Source organism: Melospiza georgiana, chromosome 12 (genome assembly GCF_028018845.1).
Source record: "Melospiza georgiana isolate bMelGeo1 chromosome 12, bMelGeo1.pri, whole genome shotgun sequence".
Taxonomy (NCBI): domain Eukaryota; kingdom Metazoa; phylum Chordata; class Aves; order Passeriformes; family Passerellidae; genus Melospiza; species Melospiza georgiana.
In genome coordinates this window covers 6,360,190-6,376,006 of record NC_080441.1, presented here as the reverse complement: position 1 = coordinate 6,376,006, position 15,817 = coordinate 6,360,190, and the positions used below count along the sequence as shown (strand labels likewise).

The 15,817-nt window shown below is 46.6% G+C and overlaps 1 protein-coding gene across 1 annotated transcript; it reads right to left on the bottom strand.

Moving 5' to 3' along the window:
• Window positions 1-201: 201 nt before the first annotated feature.
• On the bottom strand, window positions 202-15,770 carry LOC131088734 (heat shock factor protein 3-like). Its single transcript, XM_058032993.1, has 13 exons — window positions 15,633-15,770; window positions 14,408-14,516; window positions 12,741-12,868; window positions 9,723-9,847; window positions 8,788-8,863; window positions 8,063-8,124; window positions 7,562-7,643; window positions 7,151-7,284; window positions 6,134-6,379; window positions 4,842-4,947; window positions 4,234-4,299; window positions 3,315-3,381; window positions 202-2,698 (listed from the first exon to the last, which is right to left on the bottom strand). Exons 1-13 carry the CDS (start codon window positions 15,768-15,770, stop codon window positions 2,367-2,369), a joined length of 1,671 nt encoding a protein of 556 aa, XP_057888976.1. The 3' UTR covers window positions 202-2,366.
• Window positions 15,771-15,817: the final 47 nt, after the last annotated feature.

Sequence of the window (15,817 nt, the reverse complement as noted above, 5' to 3'; positions counted from 1 at the left end):
CCAGTCCCAGGTGCTGTTCTCCCATGCTCTGGAAACAGGCAGCAGGCTTTCCTCATCACCCTCATCCTGAACCAACAGCAGCTGCATCATGAGACCACGCCCCAGGAGCATGAAAGGTCTTAATTCTGGAGAAATCAGTAAACAGGTTTGAGAAACATTGGCACAAACAGGAACACAAAGAACGTACAAGAAACACAGTAATCTTTTTGCAATTCTTGAGTTTAATTACTTCAGCATGTGGGGTTTTTTTGTTATTCAGTCTTCCCCTTTCCATTGCAATCTTTCTTAGGAAAGTTGCACAAATACTTTTCCCAGACCTGTACATGAACCAGACACATAGATTTACAAACTTTTTTTTTCTTTTTGCAATTTTTGTAAGCCTTGGTTTCTTAGCTTCTTAAGAGAGAAAGTGTATTAAAAACCCATGATGCACTCAGACCCAATACCTGACAGTGAGCTGCACTGAGGGGAGATGACTGAGACAGAGGAACAGGACACTAATCCATCACAGAAATTACAGTCCAACCAGTGCAGGGAGTCAGAGACACAGATCAGCCTCCCAAAGAACTCTGCTGTCTGCACGGTGCTGCCAAACAGCACACCACAAAAGCCTGGTTTTCACTGATTCACTCTTGGCAAAACTCTGGCCTTTGGGAAGGAATTAACCAAACCTGACCTGGGACAGATGCAATATGCTCACCTCCCCCTCTCCCTTCAGCTCATGAACACTTGAGACTATTCAGCCCTTGACCTCAACAAGCCAGTGAAAGAAAGACTGAAGGCTTGAATAAGACAAACTTGACAAAAGGCAATTCAAAAGATGGAAACGAGAAGGGTCACGAGGTAAGAACAGGTACAGAAGCACAGAAATAAAATCACACTGAAGGTGTTACACACTCAGGAGCAGGACCTTCCTCTGCAACTCAGATTTGACAGTGAAGCACAAATCCAATGAAGTTGGGCCAGCACAGGTAACATGCATTATCTAGCAGGCTTCAGAATATCTACCTTGGATTCTCAAATATAGAAGAGCTCAGCACTTATTAGATCAGGAATATTAGAGAGAACAAAGCCTGCAGGTAGCCTGAATTCCTAAAACTGGAAAAAATTTAATGTAGTTGTGCTGGCAGGTGATATTATCCAAGGGGGTTTCTACCTGCATCCAGGCCTCTTGCAGCCCCAGCTGTCACCCCAGCACAGAGCAGGACTGAGTGGGCTGGTGGAGCTGTGCCAGGCTTGGAACCAACACACACCCTGCTGCTCCACTGACACTGGGGCTGGGCTCCACAGGGCAGCTGCTCAGAGAACTTGGGAAACAGTGCCAAAAGAAACTTTGGGGAATGACTTTTTGGTGAAGTAGAATAGTTTGTGTAAATCATTGTCAGAAGACTCAGATGCATCTGGTTGATTTGGCTTTAAGATTCCACGGGCAGAAACTGCAGCGTGAAACCTGAGTCCATACAGGGGCAGGGAACAAAAGCTGCTACCAGCAGAGACACCTTAATGTGAGTCAGTGCAAGGCACCCCAGGGCTCCCCTTCTCATTTCAGGGACAGCTGCTGGCCTTTGCTAAACATGAATCAGTCCTAGTGACTATCTCCAAGGACACACAACCTGTGAACTGGGGGCAGGTTACCCCGGAACTGCCATGCAATGTGCATGAGAAATCAGCACTACACAGGAGGGCAAGCACGTCCTACCACAACTCCTACAATCCAGGGCAATGGATGTGTGCTAGCATGTTAAAAAATAATACTCCACAGTTAAATGTCATTTTCCATAGGAAAAATGTTCCCTAAACCTAGGAGCAAATCTAGGAGTATGAAAGTAATCTAAGCAGATGCAAACAATCGTAGCCAGTAACTATCAAAAAAAGAAATCTCAAATTAAAAACAAAATTTAACAACAACTTAATTTCAAAAAGTAGGCAAGCCACCTATTGAAGCAGGCTCTCCAAAGAGTAAAACCCAGGTTTAAAATATTACACACCACATTACTATCCAGCTAATAAAAACAAACACCACCCCCCAACAAAAAAACCCAGCCAAACTTTACAAACAGGATACAAACAGATTTCCTCTTGCAATAAGAATATTGGATAAAAAGTTATGGAATACACTGTGGTATGTTTACAGGGTTGTTGTTCTTCCCCTCTGTCTGGTGCCTTCACTCCACCAGCTCTTGTTGTTGTTGAGCTTGTGTTCAGTTCTCCCAGATGTGCTCCCTGCTTGCAGCAAGAGAACTCCCATTTGTCTGTGCAGAGCAGGGTCCCCAGGAGCAGGTGAGGACCCAGCTCACACTTTTTGCTGCTTCACTCCTTTGATGGTTATTCCATAGCACTAAGCTGGTTACAGATGTTCTATGAGTTCAAGAAATTTCTATCTCAGAGGCCTCATCTATGAAGTTAGCAACAGGACTGAGAAGCAGGAGTGGAAACAGTTTATACTCTCCATTCCCATCTTCTGGGAGGAGAGGTGCATCACCCATTCCCAGAGTGTCCAGAGGCTCGGCCTGGCTTGCTGGAGCTGCAAGTGGCACCACAGTTCCACTGGCTGATGGAGGCTGGAGAGCAGGTTTCTCCTCCAGGGGAGGCAGCAGAAAGTCTTTGGGATCCTCTGCCTTCCCTGCAGCTTCACCTGAAGGCAGCTCTTCAAATAAGGAAAGCAGAGGGTTGGCCCTGTACTGGATCAGCTGCATATCTGAGGGAAAAACAAACAGTTCAAAGTGTTTCACCACCTGAAGGCTCTTATTCAAGGCAAGGAAACCTGGAGAGGTTGCCTCAGACTTGGTGCACAACAGGAAAGCCCAAGCTGAGCTGGGACAAACCCCACACCCCATGGCTGTCAGAGTGAAGCCAATGCCCCTAAGCCTGGAAACATCAGTGCCTGAAGGCCACTCCAAGCCCTGACTCCCACAGCACGCAATGGCAGCACTGCAGGGGAAACCTGAGCAGCTCTGCAATGGCAGCACTGCAGGGGAAACCCGAGCAGCTCTGCCTCTGGGGGATCACAGCCTGTGCAGATGTTGCCACAAGGGCATTTGCAAATCTGCTCCTCACTGTGGCACTCGTGTCACGTTTCCATATGAAAAGGAACACAGGATGGGACCCAGGTTTTCAGTGTGAAAAACCTCAGGGCATAGGATGGGCCTTTAAAGAGTGAGGCATAACTTCAAGATCAGTGAAACAGCACAGTCTTCACAAAAAGCTTAAGCCCAGGCCAAAGGAGCTATTATAGGCTCCAACAATTCCATTCCAAGATACAGTTTGCAAAGAGACTGGAGCTGCCACAGAGCTCAGTGTCCCTTCCTGCCCACCTTTGCTTCCTGCTGTTTCCCTCTCACTTGCTCCCAGACCTTCAGTGCTCTCTGCCAAGTTTGCCATCTGAAACAAAGCAGACAGAGAGTTATGGCAGAATGTTTAACAACATCAAAATGGAAGTCTTTACTGACTTTACTGGTGAACAGAATTAGATGTGAAAGGAGGAGGAAAGAGAGATGGAGCAACCAAGCAGTGATCCTGTCACTGCACACAAAAGCCTGCACACAGCAGCTCTCAAAAGGAGGCACAGTGAAATACAGACAAACTTAATTTACTACACAAAACAAGTTTCTGACTAGCAAATATTTGTTCTACCTTCCAAACCAGAAGTTTTATTATAATAGGTCTTGTTGGGATAACAGTTAAACACGATTTCATCATGTAATTGAATTCTGCAGGCATTGCTTAAACACAGCTGCATTTTCTATCAGTTGTAGTCAAAGCTCTTCTGACTGGGAAATCTTAGTTTAAATATTATTTCAGGACTACAACAAAAATAACACTTGCAGGGCTATTTTTTTAGTAGTATGAATCAATTTTAGGAACTGCACCAAGAGAAGTAAGTTTGTGCTGAACTTCTGTGTATCTTCTGAAGAAATCCCACAGAGCTATGCTCAGAACAACTACAGTATATTGCATTACAGATTTCATTTAGTACTTTTCTTTTAGTCTTCCTTCAGACAGGCATTCCAAGTGTATGACTGCACTAGGAATGTAGGACTGGAAATTATCATCTTGAGATCCCTCCTAAATTCCAACAAGATAATTGAAACCCTGGAGTCAGCTGGATGAGATGAACCAGCAGTGTCACCCTGTGCCACCAACCCTGTTCCCACCCTTGAGCTGCATCAAGCAAGGTTCAACTCCCAGCATCACATCTGCCCTCCCCAGCACAGAAGTCAACCTTACTCTTACATTTTCAATACCAGGGGGAGTTTCCATCAAGTTCATATCCAGGGCTGGCAGCTCCGGATTAAATGTCTGAAAATAAAACCAGATCATATGTCAACCAATGAAGTTCTTGAAATAAAACTGCAGAGAACTCCTGAAAGCACTGCAGGACCCAGTGAGCTGCTCCTTCCACTGAAGCACAGGGACAGTGGCACCTCCATGGGCCTTCAGCTGGGGGCTTCAAGCTGTGGAAGTAAACTGAGGTCACAGGAGGAGACAAGGTCACTCTATTTCCCAGTGATTCCAGGAGTACAGCTAAGTTTCACTCCATATCATCCAGATGGATCAAATACAAGGATGTATGTCAGGATGTGATGGTATGTGATTAGGCTTGAGAAGGGGAAATGAGGCAATTTTTTTCCTTTTTTCCCCTCCCTTCAGTTCTGTGGAACAGACCTGGAAAGACTCCCAGTATTACCTTGTACACTGTGAACACCTACAGATAATTCTATTTGTAACTACTTGCTTTTCAAGATGCTGCTGACTCTTACCCATTACAACATGAACTAAACTAGCAGCATTTCATGGCACAGCCTGAGCAGTATTTCTCAGAACAGTGGGAAGGCACTCACGTCGCTGAAGGCCTCGGCACCGAAGTTGTACTGCTTCCCTGACAGCATTGCCTGGAGCTCTTCAAGGCTGGCATCGATGCAGTTCAGAAAATCCTGAATTTCCTCTCTAAAAACACAGAATGACATAGCACTGTAAGGCACAGCTGGCAGGCAGAGCTTTCTCTTGCTCCACAGGGCAGGTTGGCTACAATCCAGAACAGCCAAATGGATGAAATCACATTCCCACATCACCTTTCACTCCCAGTTCTTTGAGGTACAGGTACAAGGGAAGGCTACCTGAACAGCAAGCACAGCTACAGCTACCAGGTCAAAAAGCAGCTCCTCCTTCCACACCTACTTCCTCCCTCATTTGAGTGCCTGCTGAATGTTCTCAGATCCCAGCATGTGCACCAGTATCTGTGTTTAAACAAAGGTCTGATGGCTTTGCCCTGGGACAATAAATGAAAAGCAAAGGGCTGGAAATAATCTGGGCCTGAAGGAACTCCACCTACTTTGAAACATCAGCTTGTTGCCAAACTGGACACGTTTCCAGGGACAGTGGGAAGGACATGAAGGACAGTGCAGAACCTGAGAGGCACTGCAGGCACAGTGCCCACACTGCATGTCTTGCTGTGCCATGAGGTGCTCCTGTACTGAATTCCCTGCATGAGGAATGGGCAGTTCCAAGGCACTGCCCCACATCCTGCAGTGCCAGGAGGGAAGGTACAGCAGGGCCTTCAGACAAGAGTGCTGGGACATCACCCCAGACCCTCCCACCTGCTGCAGACCACAGCAGAAGAGCTGTAGGAGCAAGGGTTAAACCTCTGTCCTTGGTACAGCTCCCTGCAGCCAGAGAGGGGCAGGAACCCACAGCCTGCACCCCTGATCTGTGTGATCTGACAGGGCACATGGGAAACAGCTTTGTACAAATGAGGGGCAGAGGAGGAAAGGTACAGTGAGATGACCACCAGGACAATCCACCACCAGGAACAAAGTGCCCACAATGCCAGACTGAGATCAGTGCCCTGCACCTGCTGCTTGGCAGCACCTGGCAGTGACAGCAGCGGGCTGACGGGACACACTGACATGCACTGGCAGTCAGGTGCACGTGTCACCATGAAGGTGACAAAGACACTTGCCCTTTCTTAATGTGTGATGCCAACACTTGGCTTTTTCAAAGTGTAGAGAATTCACTTTGTCAGTGACAATTCAAAAGCTAATTCCCTGTTGTGCCAAACAGCACACCCTCCAGAACTCTAACAGCATCCCACGAGGTGACAACAGCGTAACACCTTTCAGAAACAAGTTCATACCTGTCCAGCAAAGGATCATTTTGGTTTCCAGAGCTGCTCTCATTCAAGATGGAGTCAATTACTGACACAGGGTCCTCTGGAGCAGTTGGCTGTGCAGTGTGGAGCTCCACAGCAGCCGTGCCTATTTCACTGGGTTTGCTGACATCGTTTACAGGAATTGATGGGACAGGTTCTGCACAACTTAACTCACTTGGCTGTGATACTTGACAAAGAGGTAAGCCAGGATCTAGAGCTGCCTGTGGCTCTCTAAAATGTGACCCAAACAGAAACAACACATAGGAGAATGTATCAACTGCACTACTATTCATTTCAGGTTTACTATCTCAAATCTAAATAAGATTAGGTCAAGGATTCAAGTAACAAACTGGTCTTTGGAAAAAGCAGCAAAGTGGCAGATGAAGAATCTCTTACTACAGCTTATACAGAGACCATGTATCAGAGCAAAATATCTCTTTTTCCCAGGTCAAAAGCAGCGATATAGTATATAGGAATTAAGCAGGAGGGAAACTCCTAACAGACAGACTCTAGAAAGAAAAAGATTACAAATCAGATTCCATATTTTACTCTGGGCATTAACAACTGAATAGTTTTCAGTAAAATCTCTTGCCTTCCCTAGGATATGATTAGTGAGAGCAGTATTGAAACTGGAGTTAAAACTGTACATCTTGATTTGTTAGCAATCTATATACATTTTCTATTATTAGAAACCTATATAAGCATTCAGGTCCCTGTTCAGTTGAAAAGTCAAGTATGTGTTCATTTGTTGAATAGACAGAAAAGCCTCAGCAAATTAAACCTGCAATGCCATCAGCCTGACAGGCCTCCAGGGACTCCTGAAGAGCCATGAGCTCTGACAATGACCAATGCTACATGCTGCAGAAGGAAAGCCTACAACAGGCCTGTCATGCACAAATGGACATTCAGAGAGATATTCTGTTCCCCAGATGGATCATCAACATTAACAGAACTACCCAGTTATCAACCCAAGCATAAATACTTCATATATTTTGGACATACCTGGCTCTGCCACTTGTGTGTGCCACAGCAAGGAGGCCATTGGTGGCATTTTCCAGGGTGTCAGTGATATCTCGGATTATCAGACCTGTACCATTTCCATCCTCTTCAGCTGCACTATGTTCAGAAAAAGCCATCTGCAGACACAGCACAGAACGAGTAAACCACAGGCTCTGACCTTTTCTCATACTGAAGCCCCATTCTCCTTGCAGCTTCTCTTTCCTGTTCACATTTTATCTGTGACCAGTTGCACTGATTTGCACAATTTTACAGCCAGAGCGTTGCTCTAAAGCTGCCCATTACAAAGGGAGAGCATTTGATTACCAAGTTAGGATATTTGTAGCTATGAGGAAGACTGATATCACTGTGTTTCATCCTGTCCAACCCACTGCCTGTGTCCCTGGGGAGACTTACAGCTTGGCCACTCTCCACAGGGATGCGCACATACTGACGGCTGTACTTGGAGGGTGAAGCACCCGCAGCATCCGTGAGAGACCTGAGACAGAGCAGAGCTTTAGTTCATCCTGCCTGCCACAGCAAGAGCTGCAGCACTGCCAAGGACAGGCAGCAATGGCTGTCACTCCTGCCTCCCAAGCAGCCTGGCTTTTGGGATTGTGTGTTGGGCAGGGTACTGCAGGCAGCCTGTCCTACACACACTGTGGTTGGGAAGAAGTCAGTCACATGTGCACATTTTGTGATTTATCATTTCTGATAACTGCGCCCTTTGGAATTGAAAATGTACAGAATATTCCCTTCCCACCTCTTTTAGTGATAATTATATTGTGCTTGACTGAACTTCCATCAGCTTTCTCAAGTTTGAATATAAAAGTGATAAAAATACCTGTCACACAATAGAAGCTGATTTATCCCTACAATTCACATCTGGCACTGGTCTGGGACCTATCAAGTAATTACCTTTTTCTTTTGACCCCAACAATATAATTTCCTCGCATCAAACTTAGTATAAATTGAAGAATCTAAAAGGAAAGACAAAAGAAAACCAAAACCAAATGGTCAGCATAGCAATCCTAATGACTAATTCTTAATTCAGATTTTACTATAAAATGATTTAGTTACATGACAGAAATTAACAGATATTTTAAAAAAAATTTGCAATTATATTTTAAAGAAGAAAGCAAGAGTTACAAACTGCATAGAAAAATTAGCTCACTTTGCACAGTTGGCTTTTTTTTGAAATGCAATATAGCAGCACAAGTCACTAGAGGATTCCAGACCAGAAACAGCTGAGGAATAAACCAGAGAAAATTTTTTCCAGCGTGCAAACTCCTACAGTTTCTGCGTTCCAAGTTCACTTCTCAAGTGGTCTAAGTGTATCCTGGTCCAAGATCTTTCACAGACTCCATTCCATGTGCCTGCAATCTCTCAAGTTCTGGGCTCCTGTTACCATGCACTGTCTCCACACACTGACATCCTACTATGACTTTTCCTTAGTGCTTTGCTCGTGGTTCTTTACTGTGCTACTTCTGGGACACTCAGGAACTGTGACCATTTCCTTTATGCTGTATTAATACAGCCTGTTCAGCTCTGTGTCATTTGTCATTCTACATAAGCAAAGAATGCCATGAAGTATCACAGAGGCAGGAATAAGGATGGTAGCACTGAAGATGCTGCAATGGTACCTTAGACAGCAGCTTCTGTTGTTGACTGTGCTTCTGCCTTAGAACTGCCACTTCTTTCCACAGGGCCTTATTTTCTCTGCAATGCAGAATAAATCAGAAGACAGAGGATGAACAGAGTTTACTTTATATGCTCTAGTTTTACAGCTTTTAAACTTTTAGAGTACCTTGCAGAACCAATGGCAACATTCCCTCTGTGGATAACTAACCCTCAGTTAATTCGATCCACTAACAAACTCTGGGTTAACTTAACTCCATTTTCCATCAGCAGCATGAAACACTCACTTAAAAAGACACCCTCATCCTCTGCTGCTCCACCAATAATCTTGATCTGAGGTATTCCTTCAAAGCCTCAAAGCTGTTGAATAAGGACTTTGTGTTACACTCAGCCTGTTTCCAAACACTGATAGCCTTGGGACAGATCTAAAGGTGGTGTTCAAAGGGCTTGGCTATTTTTTTTTTAAGGAACAGAGAGAGAGAAAGGTATCTCCTGGACTCTGGTTGATATCTGCTGGCAAAGCAATGACCTGAATGAATTATCAGTGCCTATATGAAGGGGATCTGAGAGAACAGAGACAAGGATGTGCAAAGTCCACTTCCAGTTAGAAAGAAAACAAAACACCAATTGTCCCTCACTGCATCCAACCCTGTTTGTTTTCAAAAAATGAAATGCTTTTATTGACCCAAAAACTACAACAGGTGCTGGCAACCAGAGTGAAATCTCAAGGCAGCCAACAAACACCCAGTCTAAATCTCCAGTCTGTAACTGAAGTACAAAACCAAACAAGATTCAGAATGTTGTGTGGGGTGGAATGGGCATTCTTAGGAAAAAATATAGCTTCACCTGTTTCCAGTTCAAATGAAACCCATATTTAGCCAATCTCCATCAGATAAAAGCAACACTCAATGCATAAGCACCCCGAAACAGCCGAGTCTACCTCTTCATGTTAGCCAGCCTGACATCCATGTTGTTCTGCTGCTCTCTCATCTCCTGCACCTCAGACAGGACTTTGTGCAAATCTTCTGTGCAGACCTTGAGATCCTCAGTTCTCACTGCAGACACCTGGAATAGGTACACACACTTTACTACAAACAGTGCATGCTCCTTGGTGCAGGGAGAGTGCAGCCAGTCTGCAGGGCAGGACCAGGCCCTATTACAAGATCAGGTAAGGCTGCAATTCTTACATGGCACAAAACACCACAACTGCTACAGGTGACCATCCTTAGGACAGGCTGCACTGTATGAACAAAACAAGATGCCAATGAAAACATGAGATTAGCACTTTGTACCTGGAGAGAGTAGATTCCTGACTGTAATTCACAATAAAAACCACTGACTGTAAAGGGCATTCCCTGGGGGTTCCCTGCCAGGCCTGGTGACAGTTTGCCCTCTAGTGTCACAGAGTGAACACCAGCCAAAAAAACCTCACAGCTGACAGTGGAAGAACAAGATGATCATATTCCTTCTAGGTGTGGGTAAATCTGCCAGCAAAGGAGTAACAAATTTCCAGTAAGTTACCAGGAGATAAAGGTGTCTAGTTAGATGCATTCTACTCAATCTGAAAATTTATCCCACACCAGGTGAATTGCAGAGCCCCCTATTGGTGTTTCCTCTGCTACCTCTCTACTCAGTGACATTCCAAAGTTATGGAGACTTGGCTGCAGCAGGAAGAGTCCAAACCATCCTTCTGCTCACAGCACAATCTGTGAATGCTGCTGCTTCAAACGATGGTGGAATAGCCATCAGAGAGCAAAATGTTCACCATCTCCTTCCTGCACTTCCAAATTAAACATTTTCCAGTTCCTTCACCACCTCTCTCTGCAGCAGAAGCGTTGTTGGCTGCAGCACAATTCAGGACTTGGAAAAAGACAGGTCTATAGTGCATCACATGCACATGTCTGAGTGACATATCCAGGTTTTGTGGGCATAATTTTGAACATAATTTTGCCAAATACTATAATTGACTATATTTGACTATATTTTGCCAAATACTATAATTGACTACATATATTTGCCAAAGACTATAATTGAGCCACATGGAGTAGTACCAGGCGTCCCTCCCAACCTACAGCCTGATGGGAGTTTTCTTGTTACTCTGCTAAATTCCAAGGAGGATGTGAAAGCATCTCAGGTGGATTCCATGGGGGAGATGGTATTGGCCTGCTGAGGTGGTATTGGCCTGCTGAGGTGTGAGGTAACTCCTGTGCAGGCTGGCTCACACATCTTGTCTTCCAAAGGGGAGTGGAATGGTCAGAAATGAACCAATGGTGTTATAAACCAACATCCCATCCCTCTGTGCTGGAACAGAACACAGCTATTGTGCAATCACTTCTCAGACATGACTAATTACTTTTTTGACCCAATCCCATGGTGCAAAGGATGGACTGAAGGGTCTGACAGTTCTCCTCCCTGTTTGCAGTCTAGATGCTCTGCTGTTTGCTGCAGTTAATAAATTATGCTAATGAACACAGGGTGCATCCCAAATGGAATTCAATGCTGTCTGATTTCTCTTCACATCACCCCTCAGTGGGAAGACAATGAAAATTTGTAGGAACTGGATAGAAATTCCAAATGCAGCCAGTATACTGGCCTCCAAAAAAATTTGGCCAGTATAAATTTTGCCCAAGCACAAGGAACTGCTCTTCATAGTCCCCAACTGGCTAATCAGGGTGTCCAGTCCTTGGGTGCTGAGGCACTGGCACAGGCTGCCCAGGGAAACCTGGCAGTCCCATTCCCATCCCTGCCTGGATGGGGCTTGGAGCACCCTGGTGTAGTGAGAGCTGTCCCAGCCCATGGCAGTGGGTGGAACAAAATGAGCTCTAAGGTGCCAACCCAAACCAGTCTGGTATTCTGTGAACACACACAGGGTGTCTGCACACCAGCAGAGCTAAAAGTGGAAGGGAGGAAGTAAAGCAAGTCCTGCATTCAAGCCTGCATTCCAGACAGAGGCTTGAAATACAGTGTAGAGTCAATACTGGAATCTGGCCCCATTCCAGGCAGTAGAAGAGCAAGGAAATTAATGACTGCTTTACCAAAAAAAAATCACTAACATTTCCTGTGCAACAAAGAATATCTCTCCAACCTATTCAACACTTCACACGAATATCCTTGGCACTGAGCAGAGCTTTTGTCTTTCCATCTAGAACACTCCACCCAGCGCACCGGCCCTGGGGCACATGGTGCCACACCTGACGTCAGGGTGCACCTGCCCTGCCAGGCCTGCAGGCTGGGACACGCTGGGCACACAGCAGGGGGGGACAGGCCCCAGGCAGTGCCACTGCATCGATCCTGGCTCCCAGCAGGGGCGGCTCAGTGAGGAATCAATCCAAACATCATTGTGCCTCTCCAGCCTATGCTGGGCTTTTATTGCCCTGGGCAATGCAGCCACACCTGACAACAGCCTAAAGAAAAGATCCTGCTGTTCAAATGTCAATGTGATGTATCATGATACTCTCTTCCTCAGGATATTATGGGCTGTAATGTGCCAATAGAGGATAAATATCTGTGCAGAAACAGGTCACACAAGGCCTGAACAGACAAAAGAAAAGCAGAAAGTGCTCATAAGGATGTAGCTTAGTGGCAACACAGTTTTGGAGGAGCAATATAATTTAAGCAAACTCATCTAAATGAACTGGTTACTGATATCTCTGCTAATTTTTAATGAGTGCCAAAAGGGAATGTAATTTTTTTTTTCTTATTTTACTTTGTGCCTTTCTTGGAGCTGGAGATGCTGACAGAACTGCAGACCATGGTCCTACCCCAGTTCAGAACCAAGAGCAGGGCAGGTTTTGTCTAAGCACTGGCACAAGGAGGCCCAGCCAAGCACTCGTCTGGCACGGTGAGGGAGCTACCTTGGCTCCCATGGTATTTGCTGGCTGTGTTTGGAACACCCATACAAACTCCTGATAAGCCACTTTTTGTTACCAAGTGAAGTAAACATGTGCTTAGACTGTACCTTGCGCTTGATGTTCTCCAGTAAATGTGCCTTCCCTTGCTTGAAGAAAGGGTGCTGGAACTCAATGACTGAGCTTTTCTCTGCTGTAATGATACCATTCTCCAGAGCAATCACCTTCCTGAAACCATCTGTGGAGAGGAAATCAACAAAGCCATTTCTTGCAGTTGAAAGCTGACTTGGAATACATACAGCTTAAGAAAGTCCAATGCTACCAAAACACCCACTGCACTACAGTTACTGGGGGCAGAAACTATGAAAAACAGCCAAGGTAGCCTTCCTGGTGCTCAATGCCAATGATTTCATTGCTCTGATTTTCACAGCTAGAGGATATGTCCACTGCCTGCCCCTGGCAGGCTGCACAGCAGAGGCCAGCCATGAGCAAACCATCACAGCCACGTAAAAGCCTTCACAACAGTTAGTTAGAAATTAGATTTATTTTGACATCTTCAATAGAATCATGTCCCAGTGGATGCAGAGGAGTGGTACACTTTCCCTTTTATCCCTGACAACCATGGTCTACAGAATAAAGGAAGGCAGAGAAGTTAATTCTTTGCCTGCCCATGCAAACACCTGCAGCAGAGCAGCTCCTACATGCTGGACTGCCTGCACAAAGTAAGGCATTGCCAGTTCTATTTCCATCACTGCTCAAACACCACAGGGTAGAGATGCATGATTCAGCTGCAGACCAATCCACATCTCTCCTCAGTCAAGGTTTTAACACAATTAATGCACTCCAACTATTATTAGAAAGCCAGGATAAATCCAGCAGGAAAAGCAGGCTGCCACTACATTCTACAGCTACATAGGAATATTTACTTTTTTTCATTTATCCTGGCTACAAGGGAAGAGGTGATTGTTTCTCTGGATTATCCTGTCACTCAAGTGATGGATCTCACAAATACAAGCACGGGACACGAACAGAAGTATCTACCCTCTGCCCAGAGACTAAACAGATGTGCTACAGGTTACAAAACTTACACAGGCATCAGCTAGAGAGATCAGGCAAACCTTCTGGGCAAGGACAGAGAGCTCCTCCCTCTCAGTCTGAAATTCTAACTAAGGCAGCACCTCCCATGCTGTTTGTGCCTCCACCGGTTCCAGAAGCTTCTGCAGTTACTCCTGTTGGTTGCTGCAGCCCTGCATGCTGCACTGTGCCCTTGAGCCACCCTCACTGCACATGTGCTGTGCAATGCTGCCACACGATGCTCTCAAGTTGAGCAGAGAAAACATAATGAGAAATGTAGTGCAGGACTGATCTGGTTCCCACACAGCAGAGCAGGCAACAGCAGTGGCAGCCCTAAAATCCAGGCAATTATTTTTTTCACATTCTAGATGTAAGGGTGCACACACAACCTCTTCTCCCCTGGGTACACACCTATTTGCTGCAAGAGCAATGCTGGAGCTCAGGGAACCTCACGCTACCTCTAGGCACCAGCACATGTTCTTGCAGCTGATACTCTAAAGGACTTGGAGCTAAAACACAAAACCCCAACACTAAACCACGCTCTACCATCAATCTTTTCTTCTGTAAAGCAAACTTAAGTCCAGGGCTTGGGTTTTTAGGGATGAAAAACTTGCCAAGTCCATTTGCTTGTTTAAAGAAATGCAAACCAAAGCCCAGTAGCCATGAACTTGGCAGAGAGAATGCAGAGGAAGCTGATGCTTACACATGTTGAGCTGCCGTATGAAGCTGGAGATATTGTTGTGTTTGAAGTACTTGGGGAGCAGCTCCTTGGCAAACCTCTGCTCATCCAGAATGCAGAAATTCTCGCCATTCTAGGAAACAAGCAGAAGCAACAGTTAGTGAATAGCACAGCTTTTCTAAGGTGTTGCTCTTAAGTGAAGATCATAAATCAGCAAAGACTGTTTTGACAGCAGAGAAAAGCAAAAGACTTCACCAAGTGAACAGTCTGTGGGAACACTTGGGGCTGGACTAAAAAGTGTGAGTTCAAAAACACAATTACATAGAACACTTCTATTGAACAGGCAATTTTCTTAAAGCCCTGACACACTGATCTTAATCCAAAGCAAAATTTTTCTAAAAACTCACTTCCTTTGTCCCAAATAAACATAAGCATTGCACAAGCCCAATGGAATTCATGCCACTAAAGAGATTGCATCTCCTTTCATCAGCCTGCCCAGCTCCTGACAAGATTCTTCCATTGTATGTGCTATGTCATCACTAAAAATAACCACGTAACGTTGCTCAGTTACCGAAAGTTCAGACAACACAACCCAGCGGTGACCAGGGGTAAGTGTGACACCAGCAGTGCCAGATTTTTAATATGCCCAAGACCAAACTTCCTGGAAACAGGAAGAGCTTTTTGCATCACTTTTATATTGTTCATGAAGAGAACAAAAATACTGCGTTTCTTTTCATCTTTGTCTTTGTAAAGGGCAAACGGCTGGGAAAGAAATGGAGAAAACCCCTACGGGTTTACAAATGACAGGGAACAAAACTAAACACAGTGCGCGTCTGGGTGCCTGGTCAGCGTGTCCGTGCCCTGTGCCCGCGGGGCACATCCGTCCCCGCTCCGGAAGGAAAGCGGGCAGTTAATGGCTCCTGACGGCGTCCTTGTCCCGCTCGGAGCGCTGAGCGGGGATTCGGGGCCGTCCCCGGGGATGTCCCGCTGCGCCGGGCCCGCCGCCACCGCGGCCCGCACGTTGCCGGGGGGGCCGGGCAACGGGGGAGGGCCCGGCCACGGCCCCGCGCACGCCGGGCCGCCCGCACCCCCGCGAGGAGGGCGGGGAGGCGGGCTGGGCACGCTCCGGGCAGCCGGGGTCTCTCCGCCGCCGCCGCCCGCCGGGCTCCGCAGCCCCGGCCCGGCGCCCCCACCACCCTCGAGTCCTTCGCGCGGGCCTCCCCGGACCGGGCCCGAGCGGCCGCCTCACCCTGCTCCAGCAGATGACGTCGTCGCTGTCCGGATCCTCCAGCAAGGCCCAGAGCTTGGCCAGGAAGCCGGGCACGGCGCCGGGCCCGGGCGCGCCGGGGGCGGCGGGGCCGCGGGGCAGCGCGGGCGCCTCCCGCATCCTCGGACCGCGACGGGCCGCGCCAGCGGGGACGGGCCGCGCGCCGC